This window comes from Mytilus californianus, unplaced genomic scaffold, assembly GCF_021869535.1.
Source record: "Mytilus californianus isolate M0D057914Y unplaced genomic scaffold, xbMytCali1.0.p SCAF_2, whole genome shotgun sequence".
Classification (NCBI taxonomy): domain Eukaryota; kingdom Metazoa; phylum Mollusca; class Bivalvia; order Mytilida; family Mytilidae; genus Mytilus; species Mytilus californianus.
The window spans coordinates 105,135,193-105,158,077 of NW_026262668.1; the positions used below are offsets into that span (position 1 = coordinate 105,135,193).

At 32.7% G+C, this 22,885-nt stretch overlaps 1 protein-coding gene across 1 annotated transcript; it reads left to right on the top strand.

The window, feature by feature from the left end:
• The first annotated feature begins 3,340 nt into the window (after positions 1-3,340).
• LOC127728527 (putative ferric-chelate reductase 1 homolog) lies at positions 3,341-13,496 on the top strand. Its single transcript, XM_052235948.1, has 13 exons — positions 3,341-3,480; positions 4,975-5,089; positions 5,318-5,509; positions 6,270-6,371; positions 7,449-7,599; positions 8,073-8,177; positions 8,546-8,661; positions 9,254-9,331; positions 10,416-10,487; positions 10,664-10,763; positions 12,269-12,424; positions 12,680-12,786; positions 13,074-13,496. Exons 2-13 carry the CDS (start codon positions 5,030-5,032, stop codon positions 13,164-13,166), a joined length of 1,332 nt encoding a protein of 443 aa, XP_052091908.1. The 5' UTR covers positions 3,341-3,480; positions 4,975-5,029; the 3' UTR covers positions 13,167-13,496.
• Positions 13,497-22,885: the final 9,389 nt, after the last annotated feature.

Here is a 22,885-nt window from a genome sequence, read left to right on the forward strand (position 1 = left end):
TTTATAACAACTATTTAAATATTTAGTCTTGTTTTATAGTGACCACTCTAGTGCGATTTTATTGAGGATCATATTTTAATTATGTGCCTAAACAGGAAAAATTAATAAGATGCAGATCAATATACTTCGTTTAGATGAGGCTTATCTTCAAGATTGAATACACATAAAAAAAATTAAAAAAAATAGGGGAGTTCAAAAATGTAAATTATTACATTTTTTGTTTATTCTTATTTTTCCAAAAAAAATTGGCACATCTCTCTCAATTAATCTCCACCTCAAGACATTCTTTTGTAAAGAAAGAAACGCAATTGATCTCTCTAAGTTATAATTTGTTATCAAGTGTTTGATTTTAAAGTACATCAAACGGATCTAAAACTTTATGAATGATTGTAGATGTTGGGTACATTCGTTAATGATACAGCAATCCAACGACAAATATAACAAAATGATATATATAGAGGTCAACACACAGTTCTCAACAATATACAGGTGTCTATACAATATGTTGTTCGGGTCTAGTAGGGTCAAATACACTTTTTTTTTAGAACACTGCTTGATTATTCAATAACTATAACAAAACGAAGAGCGGGATAATAGGTATCGTATTTCTGATTTAATCTGATACAAATGTAACATACGGAGTACAGCCGTAAGATGCAGATATATTTCAGAAAAGAATAAAACAAAATCTTGTCATTGAAAAAAATCAAGAAGCATGAAAATAAAACAAAGATGTAGAGACCATGTGTGTGTCAAGCTGGCCAATGACGTTATGTGTATCTATAAATATGTCCTCTTATTAAATTGTTTATATGACGATCTTAGTAAAATATTTTTCTGACATTTTTACAGAATGTCAGAAAATGGTATTTTTATTTTTGAATCAATATATATATATATTGTTAGATTTTGTGGCAAAACCTGTAAGTTTATTCTAAAAAGCCGTGGAGAAGTTTTATATTGTAAATGATATCCCGATTAGGTTGTGTTCATCTCTACTCTATAATGTATTACATGTATGTGTTAGTTACCGTCTCATTTTGTAATGTGCTATTCAACATTTTTAATGCGCATCTGGTGCAGTAAAATTGGTACTGTAAATGTTATTACTACCATTTGGTCGATACCTCTGCTGGTCGACTGTTAGTCCCCAAAGGTATCACCCAAGTATCTTCGGTACTGGCAGGAAAATGCGGATATGTAGCGTTTGATTGAAATTTGCTCTACTAAGACTTATATAACTTACAAATCATTTTCATTTAAGAAATACATCTCCCTCATGCAAAGCTTAGATTCCTTTTCCGAATTAGGTCATCGCTGGTTTCATCAGCTCTTCGACGTTTGTATCGTATCATATTTTTGATTTTCAAATATTTGGATACCGAGCATCATTGAAGAGACATAAATTCTCGAAATGCGCATTTGGTGCAGTAAAATTGGTACCGTTAATGTTATTAAATGAAATTACTTCGCCAATGGTAACTGTCGGATAAGTTTACAACACACATGATAAAATGGCGCAAATAATACTGGGTAGTTTAAATACGAGTGTCGCAAAATTATAACTGGCGCAAATGAGTTGTAGCACAAAATTATACATTTTAGGCGCAAACGGATATCTCCCTTCTGAACAAACATTTTCATGTCGTAACTTACATCAATGACCAAACTACACACTGAAGTTATCAATTCTAGGCAACACGACATGCGTCGCAACTTCCAAATGTTTATATTGTGACAGATATTTGATAAACATTTTGGTCAAAGTACATTTTGAATTATTTTTAACGGTGGGAATAAATATGTAATAACTTAAGGATGTAGTTAGGTGAAATAAGAAAAATCTACAATTTAAAATTGATACTATAAGTCAGAAGAGCATAAGCTAAGGAACGAAATCAGCTAACAATATTGATAGGTTATGGAACTCCTTTTTGAGATATTTGATTTTTTTCTTTAATGGCGGGAAAAGGCTGACCCTGACTTTTACCTTATATTTAGCATTGGCATTATCTGGGTCTCAAATCGTAAGAACAAAATCTAGAATCTGCTTAAACTTTGGTAATGACCTTTTTATGAGCTATTGAAGTCTTCAATGAAAAGAAATGTGGGTGATATGGGGCAAAATATTTTACCCTGTATCGTAGGAAAAAACCCAAGGAGTCCGAACATCTGACAAAAATTCATAAATCTGACCAGATTACATCCTTGAGAACTATATATATTAAGGAAAAAAAATAAAAGTCGAGAGATTGTCAAAGTGACCTCTGCTATTTCGAAAGCGGGATTTAACAAATAGACCTTGGGGTCAATATTTACATAATTAGAATATATCATATTTGTTTATATTTCAAGCTGTTTATTGTTTAATATTCTGGAGAAAAAATAGGAAATGAAGTATCATACGAACTCTGTAAATTACCATATTTGGGAATATCTTATATTACGCTGAGTAAGAAAGTTAAGTTGCTCAAACAAATTACAGATGCTATATAAACTCAAGTACGGACTTGCCAATATATAGGTGTCAGTACGATCCCGGTCTGCCTCTACATTGGCAGCAATGTTGCATACCATATCCGGCGTTGAAAGCAGCTAGTTTCCCCCCACAATATAAATTTCTAATGTCTGCTCTCGACAAAAGACTGGCTCTTTATTACATTAATGTCTTACACTTTTATCACAATAATTGGTAGAGGGCCAGTGCAGAACTTTCGATTTTGGTGAGAGTTTGTTTTTTTTCCATAGCTTTAAATTTCAGTGGTTGTATTCATTTACAAGTATTCTTGTTTGTCTGTACATCTCTCTTGTTTCTATCGATTTATCCCGCGGATCCAATACCGACCAAAAGCGATTTTTTATTCAATATACTGTATACCTTTCAACAATTCTCCGTTGATACATTTGGAAATTTTTAAGAAACTAAGCTCCCAAAGTATTCAAATATTCATATATCCTTTGTTTTCATTTTTTGTTGGTTTCATCGTTCGTGATGAAGGTAAATCCAGAGGAGCGCATCGGACGCACATAATTTTTAAAATGTCTTTGGACTTCAAATCTTATTGAGGTAGGTTCAATCAGTGCTTATTTCTGTCAAAGATATTAACGTGCAGTTATCTTTCAATAAGTCAACTGAAAAAGACACATTTTAGTATTTTACTCTTGCATTAAATAGTTTTGCAGTAGTAATCAAAACAAATAAATGTCATGTGTTCTTTTGCAAAACAATGATTAACTCGGTGAATAAGAACCACGCGGTGTCTATTGAATCATATCACGATCGAATTTAAAAATATGTCGTTTAAAACGTAACTAGGTAAATATTACCTTGACGTATATTCTGTCTAAAAAATAGGATTGAATCGACCCAGTCTTTTTCTAATTTTAGCCATTTAAAATGACAAGATATGCCTACCAGTATATATAGTTAAACCCGCCTTCTTCACATTTCATTCTGCTATGTGACCTGTTTAACTGAAGGTAAGAAATTGTAATAATCCACAAACTGACATGCAGTTGATCAACCCCGTATGTTCAATTTAATAAAATAGAATTAATATGATTGAATTTTGATGAATTTTGATTAGAATATTTTTAAGAAATATCAACAGGAAATTAATGCAACATTAACGGGATTTTGATTAAGTTTTATTGTCGTTTTGGTTCTCAGTTCCTTTTTGTTGATGTCACGCAGAGGAAAGGTCTAATTCCACCAAATCCTGGTTGAAGCAAAAAATATAGAAAACAACATGTTTTCTGACCTGTTTAAAGTAATGTCTATTCGAGTTATGGTATGTCTTCTCCTATTTGTACTCAAATGGTTTAATTGGTTTGTTGATTGATCGACTGTTTGTTAATTCTGCTTAAGCATGTTGTTATTCCACCAGGCACGATCGTATGTAAGCTGACACTCTTCAACAGCTACGACACGACCGTCTTTATTATATATTTTTTTAAGTCTTTTTCGACAAATTTGATGCGAGTCTTTAAAAACGTAACAAGCTATTCCCCGAATGATATAAATATCTGTACAATTAATGTTTTAAATTTATACAATTGTCATTTTCAGTTGAACCAAATGTTATAACTCCCTATCTAATTCATTGGAAAGCGCTCGCCAATATAAAAAAAAAGATGTAAGACAAAAGACAACTCAAACTAACGAGTTCTGTGTTCTACTTGTTTCATGAACATTGTTATAATACATGTATATCATGGTAACAATTTTAACGTGCGACAATATTTTTTAAATACTTTTGCTCGAGACAAGTAACTTTTGATTGCAAAATAGTTATCTTAAATTTGTAAATTTTGTTAAAAAGCAGTGTTTAAGAAGAAATAAACATATTCTAGTCTCGCATGGCCATTATACTTCATGTACACGTTCAAAAAATGGGTAACAGTTGAATAAACTGAGCCAGTTAAACTTGGAAAAATTCTCCGATGATCAATGAAGAAATCATTTGAAAAAAAATAAGATCCGAAACCCTTCTGACAATGTTGATCCTAGATGAATTTGACTACTCTTTTTGTGTCTAATTTTTCATCAGATATCCCATCGCGTAGTCAAGTAATTATACTTATCTGGTTTTCAAATTTTTGGGTTTGAGTGATCCTGATAAAGGTTAATTCGGACGCACCAAAATTTGTAAAGTCAGTGTTATTTCATTTTAAAGGTTTAGAAATTCATCAACTAAAGCTAGAATAGTCTCTTAACTTAATGTAATGACTGATTAGATATTCAAAAATAGATTAATAACTCTGTGAAAACATTCAAATAAGTATAATCAAACATATAAAAATCAATGATAAAAAGTTTACTCCGTACATCAAACCGACATTCAATAACTTATAGCCAATATTGTTACAGTTACCAATAGATATGCCCTTTTGAAAGATTACATTTTTATGATAAAGGAATAGATTTTTTTCAGATTGACAGGTAGAATTAGAAAATTGTTTTCTTTTTTGTAGGAGACATTCAAGCCCAACGGATATCGCCATTCTTCACTTTCAGTAGTTAGTAAGAATGGAGTCTACCGGCATTGTAACGGTCTTCTTCCTTCTGGGATCTATCTTATTTGCAAATGTAAGTTGCTCATATTTTGTTTTCAGTGTGCTTTTTCCATGTATACTGATTATATATACTTCATTTTAACATTTTTTGTTTGATTTTCTGTCACGTATCCAAAATAATTGTATCTCTCGCAGCTCATACATGAAGGAATAAAATGCATATTTTAAAACAAAATATAATAAAATGATTACATAATTTATTGCAAATAAGTTGAAATTAAAAGAGTTTTACATCTTTCAGGCAAGATTTTCGAAAGATTCAGGTTGTGGTGTGACAAAGGGATGTTTTAGTGACTGCAGATCATGGGACGGTTGTACGTATCTTATAACATGGGTACAGACATCAACTGGTGTAGACTTTACGATAAAAGGGTCATTAATGTCATCGATAGATCAATATATTGCAGTTGGTTTCTCGAGTGACAAGAAAATGGTAAGTCTTACTATTTCTTCAGCTTTGTTAATTAAAAAAATTATATTGTAAGTTTTACCCAGTACTGTCTATTGAAATCTCCCTCTTCAGCTGAAATATCACAATACTATGGTCTGGTAGAATAACTTGATAGTTAGTACTGTATTTCCCCCTTATTTGCAATATACAGAAAGAAAAAAAACTTTATAGATGATAGTGTAACTGATTGGTCATAACATTATAGAGTGATGGAAGTGTAACTGATTGTTTATAAAATTACAAGGTGATGGTAGACCAGGGTAGTGTAACTGGTTGCTACATCTTGATTTTTCTGGTGTTTTTATTCAAAAGATCTAATAGTGTAACTGTGTTTTTATACCATTACAAGTTGATGGAAAAAGTATACCCGATTGTTATACCATCACCGATTGTCGGTAACTGATTGTTATACCATTACAGGTTGACTGTAACTGATTGTTTTACCATTACAGGTTGACTGTAACTGATTGTAATACCATTACAGGTTGACTGTAACTGATTGTTATACCATTACAGGTTGACTGTAACTGATTGTTATACCATTACAGGTTGACTGTAACTGATTGTTATACCATTACAGGTTGACGGTAACTGATTGTTATACCATTACAGGTTGACTGTAACTGATTGTTATACCATTACAGTTTGACTGTAATACCATTACAGGGCGGTGGTATTGAAACTGATTGTTATGCCATTACAGGGCGGGCTTTTAGTGAAACTGATTGTTATATTATTACAGGGTGATGATAGCGTAACAGAATGTGTGATGACCAATGGTAACACCTTCAGTGTCGTTAATTCGTTTAATGTGGATGATGATAAGAATGAAATGACCACAAATGTAAGTACATTATCTTGTAATTGTATGTTTTCCTCTTGTTACATATTCATGTCGCTATCAGAAAAAAGACAGAAATTATAGTCTTTTGGAACAAACTATCATGTTAACGAAGCTTGTTTTCTTCGTGCGAATTTGCCTGAACCGGTCGACTTGGTAAAGATCTACATAACTTTCTTTTCTTAGAATATTTGTGGTAAATATTTCTTGCAAGTTTATGTGTTCTGATTCTGATTTTGCGAAATCCATATTAACCCCCTCCCCCGGAAAAAAAACTATTATAATATACATTTATATAAACTCCCGTGAAACCTTCGAAGGAATGACTTCAGTTTTACCAATAGGAACCTTTGGTTCAATAGCTTCCTTGTAAGCAGCAACCCTCTTGCAATACAATCATGATAGGATGCGAACGCTCTGGAATATCGTATCAACTGGGAGGTATATACTCCATATATGCAGGCGCTGCTGGAATTTTACTACCTAGAAAAGGGAAGATCACAATTTGAAAGCTTTAATCATCCCTTTTGTCGTAAAGTTTTGTTCTCAACGGATCCTCATTTTCAATTTTTAGATGTAAGTCAAGATATGAGGCAAACCGAACTATTTCTGTTGTAACCTTTATTTCAAATTCGATGGAATAGATTTTTTATTGTTTGTGAGAGGACATCATCAATATAAGGAACGTGAAGTATAAGGATAATACCTGCTTCTTTTTATTTTTGATTTGAAGCTCCTGTATGAAGTCTGTTTCAAACGGAAATAAGGGAACAAGACGACAAGAAGAGGAGAACAGATATTTCCCATAGTTTTTCCTTTCATAACATTATTATTATCATAATTTTTTATAATCATTATTAAGTTTTATTGTTCACAGCTAAACGACAGAATGGAAATTTATAAATGTTTATCAATATATAAATCATTGAACTCCAAAGTCTTGATAGTAACCTGTGGAGAGATTTTCAATGTCAGAACGTCAAGTTTTGTGTTCTAATGGCCTGTTGATATGAAAGTGTTACATAAGAATCTACCATGTTTTTGACTTTGTTAATAACAGTGTATTTTTATGTTTTGCAGTCAGCCCTTGGTTTGTCAACAATAAGTGGAAGTTACACCAACGGTATACTGGAGTGTTCTTTCAAACGTGACAACACTACATCAGATCCTCAGATTTATAGTCTCCTAACTGATTGGTACCTCTTTTGGGCCATAGGAGACATGGAAGATTGTAAGTATTACATATTGGTTTAAATGTTATGATAAAAAAGTTAAAACCAAAAGAAAGGAAAAAAATATGTGAATAAGTTTGAGATAACAGTTGCAACTTGGTTCTTCACCTCAAGCTCATCATTGAAAGACTTATCATGAATGATTCTGAGGAATGATTCAATTCAGTTCAATTCAAAAAGTGAGAAAATCAATTGATTATCAATCATGTATCGCATTTGGGAGTTAATGAATATAGTTTCTATAGGGAAATAACATATGATAAATTTTGTTTTAAAAGAGGTCTTAATTCCTGTACGTTGATTTTGAATGAGTTAACAAATTCAAAGCACGATAAATTGTTTTTCCATTATTTTGAACATTAGGCTTAATATCTTTTTATTGTTAATCAAACGAATCTCATTATATAGCAAACTCTTTAAGAGCTGTTCAAAAATAAAATAATCTGTTTAATGATTTATTCATATTTTGTAGCCGAAAAAGAGGAACATGAAGATTGGGGTATTTCCTCAAAGGTTGTTGATCTGCAGACCTACGAGGATGTAGGGGAATTAGGAAAGCCCAAAGTAAAAGCCCATGGTAAGAGTTTAGACGTATAATTGAGATTCTTATGATCAAGATTACAATGGTTTTATCTATTCGTCTAAAGTGCCAATAGTTAAAAAAAAAATAATACCGATTACAGTAAGTTTTGATAACGACACAGAGCGGTAGGCAATAATTTCTCAATTCGCATCTTGGATGAGATGGTAAAGATGTAATATAACATTTAGCTAGACATCAATCGATATTATCTCTTCAGAATTAAGAGTTCCTTTAGGGTTCTGAGATTATTCATTAAAATCAAAATCAATTGTGTTTTTTTTTCTTTTATTAAATATCTTTTTAAACTTAGGACAAGACAAGTTTCGTATAGTTCTACAACGGTAAATTTTATTGAATTCCAGGATGCTTGACCATTATTGCCTGGGTTGGTTTCTGTAGTATTGGTGTTGTACTGGCACGATATTACAAGCCTATGTGGGTCAGTAAGAAGTTGTTTGGCGCAGCTATATGGATCCAGGTATGGTAATCAAGTTCAAATGATATGAACATTATTAGTCTGATTTATTTCCAAAAATTGTCGTCGACGTCGTCGTCGTGGTATTAGGCAGTCTATATATATATATATATATATGCAATGATTATTTCTTTTTATAGTTTCTTGAGTTCATAGATGCATATGAAATTGAATCACAATGTTTCTTAGCACAAACCAGGCTTTAAATGGATTTTTCTTGGTTTGGTATGGTCCCGCCCATTTCCGAAGAGACAATAAAGGCTAAAAACTATCTTTTCATCATATATGATTTTCTTTTTGTACCCGTGATATAAATGTATTTGTTGTTTTAAAAAACGTAATATATGGTAGGTTTTTTATGTTTCTAATGAAATAAGGGATATAATTAATTTCAACTCAATCCAAATTTTATTTTAGAATTGAATGCGGTTTTTTTTTTTTTTTTTTTAGCTCTTTACAGAGGGGAACAGTTACAGGGGTTATGTCTGGGAATGATAATTGTACGGTCACGTTTTAAATTACTCTGGTGTGAAATAAATATAGGCAAAACCGGTTGGCTTATCGATAGTTTTATCTTTATATTTGTAAATGACAGGTCCACAGAGCACTGATGATTGCTGCAGCCTTGTTTAATTTGATTGCAGTTATAGTTATATTCCATGGAGAATTTGAGGTAGGTGTTTCAAAGAAATTTAGATTTTGTTACCTTTAAAAAAGTGTTTCTTAAATCATATACATGTATTCAACATTGAAAACATAAACATTTCTGTATGTGACAAACTTTTCTGCAAATTTTCTTTCAAACTATAAGTAAAAACAAGATTTATGTTTTATTATTGAATTGAATTCAACTCAAAGTACCTAACCCGCGATATCTGGAATATAATACGAGGTAAAATATAAAAAATCGGTAATATTCACTGTTGCTCATAATGAGTTTCCAATCGACCTGTAAGTGGATCCGGAAAAAAAGGAGACACTGGTGACGGCAAATATTAATTTTGGTGAGAATTCATATAGAAGCCATTCCCGTTTCTAATGAATAGCCTGCGTTTTGTCTTTTAAAAAATCTTCATTATCGGGTACACTGTCTGTGGCTACACGTGTTCTTGAAAATATTTCCATCTAAGTTTCAACGTTAGCGAATGAAAATTGAAATGCAGACATATGAAGTGTATAAGCATACTACCGAACTTTTTGATTCTTTTTTCAAATATATAATATTTCAACCAGGTAACAGTTAATAGTGAAAAATATATTCTTATTTCTATATAAAAATAAGGAGATGTAGTATGATTGCCAATGAGACAACTATCCACCCAGGTTCAAATGAAGTGGATGTAAGCAATTATATAGCTACCGTACGGCCTTCAACTAAAAAATATGAAACAATTCAATTGAGAAAACTACAGGCTCCTGGCTTGGAACAGGCACATAAAGAATGTTGCGGAGTTAAACATGTTTGTGAGCGCTCAACCATCCCCTTTACCTGGGACAGTGGTGTTACAGCACAAGATAAGAACAAACTATAAAAATGAGTAGAAAATGGCTTAACTCATCAGATCGATTTAAAGCATAAAAAACATCTAACAAAAAAACACCGGACGTGGCTGGGTATTTATACATCACTAACAACAAAAGACACACAGTACAGATCTGAGAGTACTCGCAGTAACTGACAGCTAGTTCAAAGCCAATTACAACTAATAAAAGAAATCATGTATCTAAGACTATGTACATCTTGATTTTCTTACTAGGTTTATGGATCTAGCTTCCAGAACGCACATCCTGTTTTAGGAATGATTGTCACAGTAGTGTCAGTTCTAAACGTAAGTAAACAATTATCAAAGTACTCACTTAATAATTAATAAGATAATAAATAAATATATTCAAAATAGTTTAAAATGAATTAAGAACGAAACAGCAACATACGAATTAAACAACAAATTCGCATAGTGTCAAAATTCGGCCACACGTTCTATCTGATCATTTGTGACTTTTTCAGTGCATCGGTGGATTTCTGCGTCCAGGACCAAAACACAAATTCAGACCTATTTTCAACTGGTCACACTTGATAATGGGACTATTGTCCTACATTCTTGGAGGTAAGTAATATTTAAGTTGTCGAGATGGTTAATTAAAGTGTGTTTGTGTTCACCCTTTAAAGACTAACAGAAACACACATAAAATCAAAACTTGTCAGTAAAATTGACATACTTACATTTTCTCAGAAAAATAGAAAATAATGCAGTAAGTATGACAATGAGACAACTATCAAACAGAGTCCAAATGAAGCAGGCAGATTTAAGCAACAATAGGTTACCTTACGGCTTATCAAAACCTATAACGTACAGTCTGCTATAAAAAGCCCCACATGACCAAATGTGAAATAATCCAAACGAAAAAAAAACAAGAGCCTGATTGTTGATAAAACAATGAACGAAAAACAAATATGACAGACAACAAAGAAAGACAACCACTGCATTGCAGACTCCTGACTTGGAACAGGCGCATATAAAATGTGACGGGGTTAAACATGTTTGTGACCCTAACCTGGATAAATTGAAGTCACCAGCTTACCTAAATTTTAATTATAGTATAGTATTCAGAGGCTCATTTTGTGGTGTTTTGGTTTTAGATCAATTTCATTTGAACTGTTTTCATATATATGATAATGAGAAGTAGTAGTATATGTTTTTCTTTTTCTTTAATATGTAATGACTGAGTGATTTTTGCTTGATGCAAGGCCAGTTGCATATATTTCATGCACTTTTTAAGACTAGATCAAATTGCCAAAAATACAATAGATTGGTTTTCTAAAGGAAGATTGAATAAGATCAGATGCAAAAAATTTTGATTGCAACTGAAAAATGAGAGTATGTTTGATAGGGTCAGAAATTTTGTCTTGAACGGGCCTCCTACGGACCCCTCGTATGGTTTGTTACCAGGTTGTTTTAAGTGTAGAGTGTGTGGCATATGTGTTCCATTCAGACTGAATGCGGGTGCGTATTTATGCCTGCCGCACATCTAAACAGACGCCGCTCTTTAGCTAGGTTTTAATGCCGGACTGCAGACGTCCAATGAAGACCATATTTCAATAACCCTGTCGTATTCTTTTGGTGAAAATCTAGTGAATAACTCGAAGTATGGAATTCCCTATATATATGTATCGTTTCTCTAACTAGCCAGATCCGGTTAAAATGAACTTGAAATAAGAGGAAACAAATGAAAGTGTAAATATAAAAGACTTGTTTATAGCAGGTAAAAACAAGAGAGACGAAAAAAAAAAAAGTAAATAAACAATATGTTTATTTTAAATTGCTACGAAAAAAGAAAAGGATGGTGAGCCTCATTTTTGTTCTGTTACTGAAACTCAAACTTATTATCAGATATTCCTGCAGTATACGAAAATTGTGTTTTAATAGACGGTGTTTTAACAACAATGATATTCCGGGAAAGGGCTTCAAGTTGGTTAACTGCGAAATAATTTCAAAAGACAAACTGTTAAGTTATTTTATTACTTGATTATGAATATTTTCAAATTATGCTGACCATATAGTGTCTGGATAAATTTGAAGTAATATAAGAAAATGTTTATTTGTTTTTGCAGTTTTTACCATTGGTATCGGTCTGTCTATTGATGATGCTCATGTACCGTTCGATGTCATCTATGTCTTGGTCGCATTTGTCGTTTACCAGATTTCCTTTGAAGTTACGTTGGAGGTCATTGACCGGACAGGGAAAAGAAAACAAGCTGAAACAGGATGTAAGTATTGATCCTTTGTTAAAGACTTCTTTACATTTAGAATAGATTTTTTTTTGAGTATTTGAGCTGCTGTCTTATTTTGGATCAAATTTTTAGAGTGTATTCCAAGGTATGCTTTATTCAAATAACATAAAAACTGAAGAGCAAAATATATATATTCCGATAATTACACTAAATTTATGAGTAACATGTGCATTAAAGCAAATATTCATCATCCTCAGATTCTGGTATTGTGACAGTTTTTTCTTATTACAGCATACGATACAAAGATGAATTCTATCGGTGAAAGTAAGACAAATCTTGAAGAAAACGAAAAGAAGTATCCTACTCAAGAACCAGAAAAGAAGGAACAAGATCAATATGTAAGTAAATTAAATGGGACTCAAATCTCGAAAATTGCAGAGAAAGAACTTATAAAATAATACACTTTAAAATGAACTATAATAGATTCGTACAACTTCATTGAAAATATGGAGATAGAGGCTTATTACTTAGCGGCAAGATTTTTTTTCATCCTGCTTGATCAATTGAAAATTCATAATTGAAAAAAAACAAATGTAGTCAGATTCAAGGCTAAACATTTTTTACAGACCAATTCTTTTGTATGTATCTTTGTGACATTTCACTTTATATATTATTTTCTTTTTAGTGCGGACGACTGAAGACTTATCTCCTGTTTATTCATATTGGGATCATTACTGCCTTTACTTTGTCTATCATGATTGTGTTAGCTGCATATTGAAGAAAATCTAGTAATAATTGTACTCTATTGCTGTGATCTGATTTATATCAATGAGCTTCTACTCATGACATTACCTTTTTAAAATAATGTCTATTCACTTTATTCATCAGTAGACGTCTTGTGCACTTTATATAGATTGTTGTTTCGTTATATTTTTTCGATATTTTATAAAGATTTGTTATAAAAAGATTTTAAAGATATGTGATACTAAATTGTGTGATATTGTGAACAAAGATGGTTATTTTGGAAAAATATTTAAATTTAATTTTGCATGATCTAGATTTATACTTTCCCTTTTCCACATGTTAGACATTAAAAAATATATTTGAACTGCCTTATCTTTTTATCGCCATACTTTTAGATAAACGATTTGAAATAACAATAAGGATATAATACTACAGCAACTACAGAACGTCCGATGTTAAAACAATGCTGCTAAATATTTGTCTGTTGATACCTGACTATCTTTCTACAATGACAAAACAGCGACAAATAAATAGATGTTTAGACATACCTCAGTTTGGGAAAATGGCACATACAGAAAAGTGGCAAAAACATTGAAATCAACTTGAATAGCCACATTGGATTTTCAAAGCAAATTTTTAATCAGTTGATGAAACTGACAAATAATATGCCTTGTGATTTGAGTGTCCTAACCCCGATTGCGATATTTTGACGGAGTGTGGATTTGCATGGCGGTTTATACATGCATAGCAGGCGACGCTTACCCTGTCGACACACCAGGTCTCGTTACTTTTGGAGTCCATACGTAAACCTCGGTTTTTGTTTTTAATCCTGATTTGTATATTTGTCATGGTTTTATGAATTTGAACATTGGGGAAACTATCGTTGTCTTTAATTTAACCACTGAGTGGTTCAAAACTTCTTAGTTATAACTGAATCGCACGAAAAGTCTTGATCTTATTTTGAACGAAGAGCAAATACTAAATTCGTCATACTTTCAGAACACTTCTAGCTCGCCTGTATATTAAATATCACAGTCCCTACTAAAAAGATTGAAATAAAAGTTAAGGGATATTTGTTTGACCAGCTAATAATTACAACCAAATTATTCATGAATTCATAAAAATTTACAAAACAAAATCATCAAAGAGACCAGGAATATAAATTGTTATGCCAGATCTGCATTTAGTCTACAGCAAACATGTTAGTGACGCCGAATCACAAAAGTTTGAATGCCAAATCAACGACGATGTTGAAGAGCATTGCAAACCAAATATTTCCAAAATGTGTGCTAGATACGGCTACGTCAACCTATGCCTAGGGCGGAAAGACCTTGGTGTTTGGTATAATTATAAATGTTTAAAAAAAAATTATAAGTTCAATGATGACATATGTCAACACAAAGTGCTGACTACTTGGCTGGTGACGAAATGTCCACCAGCAATGGAATAGACTCAGTGGTTGTAAAAACTCATCAAAGATGCCATGATTATGATTCGTTATGCCAAACGCGCATTTCGTCTACTGAAGATTCATCAGTCACCCTCAAATAAAACAAATTGTAGGCTAAATCAAACACAAAGTGGAAGATTACAAATCAAATATTCCAAATACAACTAACTTCCACGTCATTTGGTCTCTGGCAATGGTGGAGAGTTGTCTCATTGGCAATCATACAACATCTTCTTTTTTATAAGACTATTTATGCCTGTGAAAGAAGAACCTGATTTGGAATAATTAAACATTTTATAAGCAGTAAATGACCATATTAACAATGATATTTTATTTTCAACACAATGTGCTTAATACTGGGTTGTGATACCATCAAGGATGGACAGTCACCAGCAGTGGCATCGACTCAGTTGTTGTAAGACTCGTTAAAGATACCAGTCTTGTGATTTGTTACGCCAGACACACGTTTCGTCTAAATAAGACTTATAAGTGAAGCTTGAATAAAAAAAAGTTGAAAGGTTAAATCATATACGAAGTTGAAGAGCATTGCAAACCAAATTTCTTAAAATTTGTTTCAAAAATAGCTATGGCTATCTAAGCCTGGGACAGAAAAAAAAACTTACTATTTCGAATAATTCAAAATAATATAAACAAAAACAACCATATCAACGATAATATATGTCAACACAATATACTGACTTCTTAGCTGGTGATATCCTCAGGGATGAAAGGTCCACCAACAGTGACGTCGACCCAGTGTTTGTAAATGATGAGACTGATCAGTGACACTCGAATACATAGAGCATTACGGTCAAATAAAACACAAAATTAAAGAGGATTGCAAACCGAAAAATCCACAAATTTGTGCTACATACGGTTAATGCCATATATATTCCTGGGGGAAACCCTTCTTGTTTCAAATAATTAAAATTTTATAAACAGAAAAAGACCGTATCAATGATATGTTGTCGACATAAAGTGCTGAATACTGGGATAGTTATACCCTCTAGGACGACACGTCAACCAGCAGTGGCTTCGAATCAGTGGTTGTACAAAAGTGATTGAATCATCAACGATAGAAGTCGTATAATTTGTTACACCAGAAATGCGTTTCGTCTACATAAGACTCATCAGTGACGCTCGTATAAAAAAAGATAGAAGATCAAAAGAAACACGAAGTTGAACAGCTTTGGAAACCACAAATTCATGATAAGTGTGTCTAATATTTACCATCTACGCACGCAAGAAGAAAACCCTTAGTGTTTTGAATCATTCAAAATGTTATGAACTCAAAATGACAATGTCAATGATATGTCATAACAACACAATGTACTGAATACTTGGCTGGTGATACCCTCGGGGACGAAATGTCCACAAGCAGTGGCATCTATCTAGTGTAAAAATTCATCAAAGATACCAGGCTTATAATTTGTTGCGCTAGATGAGACTGATCAGTGACGTTAAAATCTAAAAATTTGGAAGGCCAAATAAAACACAATTGTGAAGTGCATTCCAAACCAAAAATGTCCAATGCATGGGATAGAAAAGCCGGAGTGTTGAGAATAATTTAAAAAAAATTTATAAATAGAAAATAACCATATCTTTTGTCATACAAAGTGCTGACTATTTGGCTAGGAATATTTCAGTAGTTGAAGGTAACTCAGTAAGTGAAAATTAAACCCCTTTATTAATAAAGGCGACAGTAGTTGGCTGATGTTTTAAAAAAAGCATTTACCTATTATGTACCTCACGTTCTAATTGTATTCAATCAATTATAATAACAGTTTAGTCTGAAGATGCAACTATACCCTTAAAAATGTCTATGAACTATTCTCTAAAATCACACTCCTTCTTACTATGAAAAAAAAAGAAAATATAAAATGTCGCCTCATATTTGCAACACAGCTTACAAATTGTAAAAGCGCAACTAGTTTTATAAAATTTTGCTTTATCCTGCTGTTTAATGTATTCACACCACAGGAGTTTACATCAAACCAAGACATAATCAAATCAAAGAGCTCCGTACCACAACTTTTTTCAGACAATAAGATATTTTCCTGGTATGGCACTGTCCCCGATTAGGAACTTGTCTTCGCCCTGATCAATCAGTTATATGCAAAGGGATAGATCTTGATCTTCTAACTACAGCAATTCCTTCGATCACAAACCATTTCACAGTTACCCTTGAGTAACGACCAGCTCCAATACGGAAATATCGCCCTCAACGGAACCAAAATTTTTGGTAGTATTTTCAAAAAAGCAAAATATACGCTTATGCGATACGGTTTCGACTGGAATTCGTCCAATAAATAAGTGGACAGCAGCAATTATCATTCTATCAGATGAAATTTTAGCTTTAAGAATTATGTAAAATATATATAGAAAACATATTAAAATGAGATACTGTAATTCAAATGGAATCAAGTTATACCAAAGTCTAGGTAGAACAAACAATTTTATCGGATGAATAGAAACGTAAACATTAACTTAAGTACATTCAGTATATGGGATCCTGCTCTAATGAGGACGTTAACAGTTGTATCGTGTTAGGCAAAAATTCATTCAAATTGATATCATGTTCTATTCCTAAATTGTACTATCAGTCACCGAGGGAATCATCAGCTCAGTAGTCAGTACTTCGGTACGAATTGGTTGACCGTTATGGAATAACCGTTTCACAGATGATATCGGATATGTTCCTTATGTCGTAACTACAATACCCTTCCCTTTTCACGAATGTTACTTACCGAATTAGACTATTTACCGGATTTGTAATAACATAAGCAACACGACGGGTGCCACATGTGGAGCAGGATCTGCTTACCCTTCCGGAGCACCTGAGATCAACCCAAGTTTTTGGTGGGGTTCGTGTTGCTTAGTCTTTAGTTTTCTATGTTGTGCCATCTGTTCTATTATTTGTCTGTTTGTCTTTTTATTTTTGGCCATGGCGTTGTCAGTGTGTTTTCGATCTATGATTTTGACTGTCCCTCTGGTATCTTTCGTGCCTCTTTTATAACAAACCTTTCTTAATTTGTCCCTTTACAAACTTATAAATTATAAAGAAACTAAGGTTTAAACTTCCTCGGGCAAGTTGACCTTAAATGGATTTGCTCTTCAACTGTTTCGGTTCTTATACATCCTTGGCTTTCAAATATTCGGCTTTGAGCACTTCGGAAGCATGCAATTTATAAAGTTTTTTTTCCATAATTTTTGTAAACATTTCACTGACTTATGAAATATCTGTATGGTCCTTTAATTTGTATTTCCACATTTTATTTTATATTATATCTGATTAATTGTTTGTATAATCGGATAAGATATTCGACAATGCTTTCATTTCAAGTGGGCTATAAGAAGCTTTAGATATATCAATGACTGTAGATTAGAGGAAACAGTAGTTTAATGATGTTCAAAAATCGCAGAATGGATCAAAAATGGCATATTCAGTCGATTATGTCCAAATGAATTTAGCAACGTCATGCTAAGCATCATAAACACATATCTGAGGATGAGACTTCACCGGTCAAACGCCTTGGAATTCATTAACTGTCATCTTACTTTTGAAATCAACTTTGTCTACCATTCTTGACGAGAAGAGCCAGTATTTTACCGCATAAGACCAGAATGCTTAAAGCTTTTGGAACATAATTGAGTGTTTAAATTAAAGGAATTTTCATATTCATCTCTGTTTTACTTCTGTATAAATTAACACAGCTTTTGATGGACATTTCCCGTTTGCTGATCCTTTTAAATAGACTTTTCTTATCTACAATGACCATTACCTGAAATCTTACAAACTGAAACAGAACCACTATTTAAACGACATTGTACACTTGTTTTTTCTCAACCTAAGATCATATTTCAGAGATATTTCAGGAGCAGAGGGTATGTTACTGCTGATTAAGTGGAGGTTAACAATTGCAAATTTGAAATCATGAAGTTTGTCATAGATTCCAGTTTGAATTCGTCCATCTGTGTCAATATCGAGGAAAAGATCAAGATATAAAGATATTTTCTGATTTTGGTTGTATCTTTAATCTCAAGTTCGCTGGGATATATGAGATGTCAGCATTCATTAAAATGTTGGTTATTGAGTGACAGAGCATCATCGCATCATCAATATACTAATATGTGGAAGTGAAATAAAAGAACCTTGCAAGATGCTTTTTCTTTTTGTCTTTTAGAAGGTTCTGTGTGAATTTTGCTTCATGAGTATAAAAACCAAGTCAAATAGTGGTGCACTATTAGCACTCATTGGAATGCCGACTTTCTGCTGAAATGTCAATCCATCAAACTCAACAAATATGTTTTCGATCAAAAAGTCCCGCATTCAGATTATATCTCTTTATTAGTTTTGGGCATCGGTGCGGTTCATCACAAATTAAGATTTTTCATGACCTAATACAGGCAAATTGTATCTTCGATTCCATTTGTGTACAAAAAACGATGCAGTCAATCTTTCAATTGAGTATGGGGTATAGTAGTGTAAAGCGTAGAAAAACAAGGTGTTGATATTGACACAAACTTTTACATGTAAACTATGCAAAAGTTTCATAGCTAATGAACCATGATGAGGGGTAGTCCCATATACGCTGTATGGAAATAAGATGTGCCAATGCTAATACAACTGCATACCAAATATCATTGACCTCAAACTAGTGGTTCTCCTTAAACTGACCTAATCACAAACTTTAACATGTTAACTAAGGAAGATTAAAAGTAAATAGACAATGATTTAGAGGGCAGGACCTATCATCTCCATGGAAATAAGATGTGCTAATGATAAATACAACTGCATTCCAAATATCCTTGAATTACCATAAATGGTTCATATTAAACGGACTTTATCACAAAATTTTACATATTCACAAAGCAAGTTACAAAACCAAATAGACCATGACGGAGTGGGCGGACCACATTATCTCAATGGAAATGAGATGTGCCAATGCTAATACAAAGCACACCAAATAGCATTAACCGTCCACCAGTGGTTCCCTTTAAACTGACCTAATCATAACGTTGCACATTGTGACTAGTCTTCCGCCGCAAGAAATAGCATGCCTAAATCTCGCTTTCACTTCATCGAGGCGAGACGACAAAATGACCGCAACAATGATGTGTCAAGTAAGAACAGCAGACTACTTGACTGTTGATTCCCTCGGGGACGAAACATCCACAAGCATTGGCATTGACCAAGTGTTTTATTAAACTCATGAAAAATATCAGGCTTATAAATTTGTATGCCGGACGCGCATTTCCTCCACATAACACTCATAATGACGCTCTAAGGAAATGGTTAGATCTTGAGATGGAACTTACCATATGGTATTATACTGGTTCTGGTGAAAATTATAATTTTGATAATTAGACAAAATACGTTTAAGTGAAAAATGTAGGCTCCTATCCGCCTGTGGTTTATATATGATATAGGTGTCTTTTGATATTAAAAACTGAAGCAAAACAAACATGGTAACGGAGTTATTACAAGATGAAGAAAATAAAATACGAACACTCTAAAGCAAATTTGACTGTTGGATTTTGATGCTCACAAACGTTTTATGCATTTGTTTTTAAAACATTTGAAGAACCTGATATCTTTTTTTATCTAAAACATGTAGTGCTTAATGACAACTTTTACAAAATGTCTGACCATATCAATATTCATAACCTTTAAATGAATTCGAAACACTAAAATTTTTCAAAACGCACATTGATGGCCTAAGCTAGATATATCATATTTTGTTTTCGGAATTTGTGGTCTTCTGCTTCATTCTGATGAGTCTAATGTTGACGAGGCACGCGTCTGGCATAATAAGTTAAAGGCATGGTATCTTTTAATGAGTTTTTACAACCACTGAAACGCTACAACTACTGGTTGATATTTTGTCCACGAAGGTATCACCAGCCCAGGAGTCAGCACGACATAAAATATAGTTGATACAAAACATTACAATCATAATAAACACTAAGGCTTTTCTACTAAAGGCATAAGATCACCTAAGCTTTTTGGATTTTTTGGTTTTCTACACTTCAGCTTTGTAAATGATTTGGCCTTCCGTCTGTTTGAACGCCACTGACGAGTCTTGTAAATGAGGCAAGTGGCTAGCAAACAAAATTTTTTACAATGCTAAATAAGTCCCTATGTGTAATTGCTCTTTTTTATTTTGCATCCAATTAATACAGTTTGATTTTCATTGAGTTCTTCTGGACAAAAGATTTAGATGCATTTGTACGGAATTTGCAACAATTTCAAAAGTTGTACATGTGAGATCAAAAGGCTGATTACACTTCACATCTACATCAAACCTAAAATTTGTAGAATTTAAACTCCATCTACCTTGTTTTTGAAAAGATTTTGTTGAAGAAAACACACGTTTTGGTTGGAAATCATATTTGCTTATTCAAGGACACACTGCCACGCACATAACACTTATATGTGAAGTCAACTGGGAAATTTTGCTCAAAACCCTAACATATTTTAAAAAGTTCACTTCATAATTATCATCTTTACTGTATATTGACCACTTCATGGTCATCTGATAGGAAATGGATACACAAAGGGACAGATTAACCCTAACCCTAACCTCAGAGGAACAGACTGAAAACAAGAGGCTCATGAGAGCCTGATATCGCTCACCTGTAATTTCCGTTTCAGGCATTTGACTTATTTGTAGATCTTAATTTGCTGAAGAATTTTGTCATCTACACTTTCTATCTTTTTATAATAATATTATTGATAATACATAACCCAAAACTGTAAAACTTCCTATAAATTAACTTTTTCTGGACAGTAACCCAACAATAAGTTGTCCTATTGGTTTAAAGATTATTTGACAGGTAGATCTAAACCTGTTTAACACTTTCACCTATGTCAGTTTTGCTCTTACTGCTTTAGTTTTTGGAGATGAAAGCCAAAAACTTCATTTGACCCCTGTTCTATTTTTAGAAACTGCCGCCATGTTTTTGAATGGATCAAATCCCCGAATACAATCTATAAACTAGATACCCTTAGTAACATTCAATTACAGTTTTTAAGTATTTGGCCAATTGGTTTCAGAGAAGAAGATTTTTGAAAAAGTAATTAGACTTTCACAAAAAATGTTAAAAAAAATTCGTTTTAAGAGCAATAACTCCTCAAGGGGTCAATTGACTATTTTGATCATGTTGACTTATTTGTAGATCTTACTTAGCTGAATATTTATTGCCATTTATACTTTCTATCTATTATAATATTTATATAATAATTATTATAATAACCAAAAACAGTAAAATTTAATAAAAATAAACTATTACCAACAGTAACCCAACAATGGGTTGTCGAACTTCTCTGAAAATTTAATAACAGATAGATCATGACCCATTTATCACTTTACCTCCATTCACCTTTGCTCTAACTGCTGTAGTTTTTGAGATATAAGCCAACAACTGCTTTTGTCCCCTATGTTCTATTTTTAGCCATAACGGCCATGTTTGTTGATTGATCAAAACTTCGGATACAATTTATAAACTAGATACCCTAAGGAACATTCAGTTAAAGGTTGGAAGTATTTGGCCAAGCAGATTCAGAGAAGAAGATTTTTGAAAAAGAAATAGACTTGCACGAAAAAATGTAAAAAATAAACATTTCAAGGGCAATTACTCCTCAAGGAGTCAATTGACTATTTTGATCATTTGACTTATTTGTAGATCCTACTTAGCTGAACATTTTTGCCGTTTACACTTTCTCTCTGTCTATTATAATATTAAAGATAATAACCAAATACTGTAAAATTTCATAAAAATAAACTATTTCGGACAGTAACCCTACAATGGGTGGTCCAATTGGTCTGAAAATTTCATAGCAGATAGATCTTGACTTATTCATCACTTTAACTCAGTAATTTTTGCTCTAACTGCTATAGTTTTTGAGATAAAAGCCAAAAACTGTATTTGACCCCTATGTTCTATTTTTAGCAATGGCAGCCATGTTTGTTAATGGATCAAAACTTCGGATACAATTTATTAACCAGTTACCCTAAGGAACATTCAGTTAAAGTTTAGAAGTATTAGGCCCAGTAGTTGTAGAGAAGATTTTTAAATGTTAACAAACATGATGAACAAATTGTGTATAATTGTCTTTAAAGGGCAATAACTCCTTAAGGGATCAATTGACAATTTTGGTCATATTAACTTTTTTTGAAAATCTTACTTTGCTGAACATTTTTGCTGTTTACAGTTTATCTTTATCTTCAATAATATTCAAGATAATAACCAAAAACTGCAAAATTTCCTTTAAGTTACCAATTTAGTGGCAGCAACCCAAC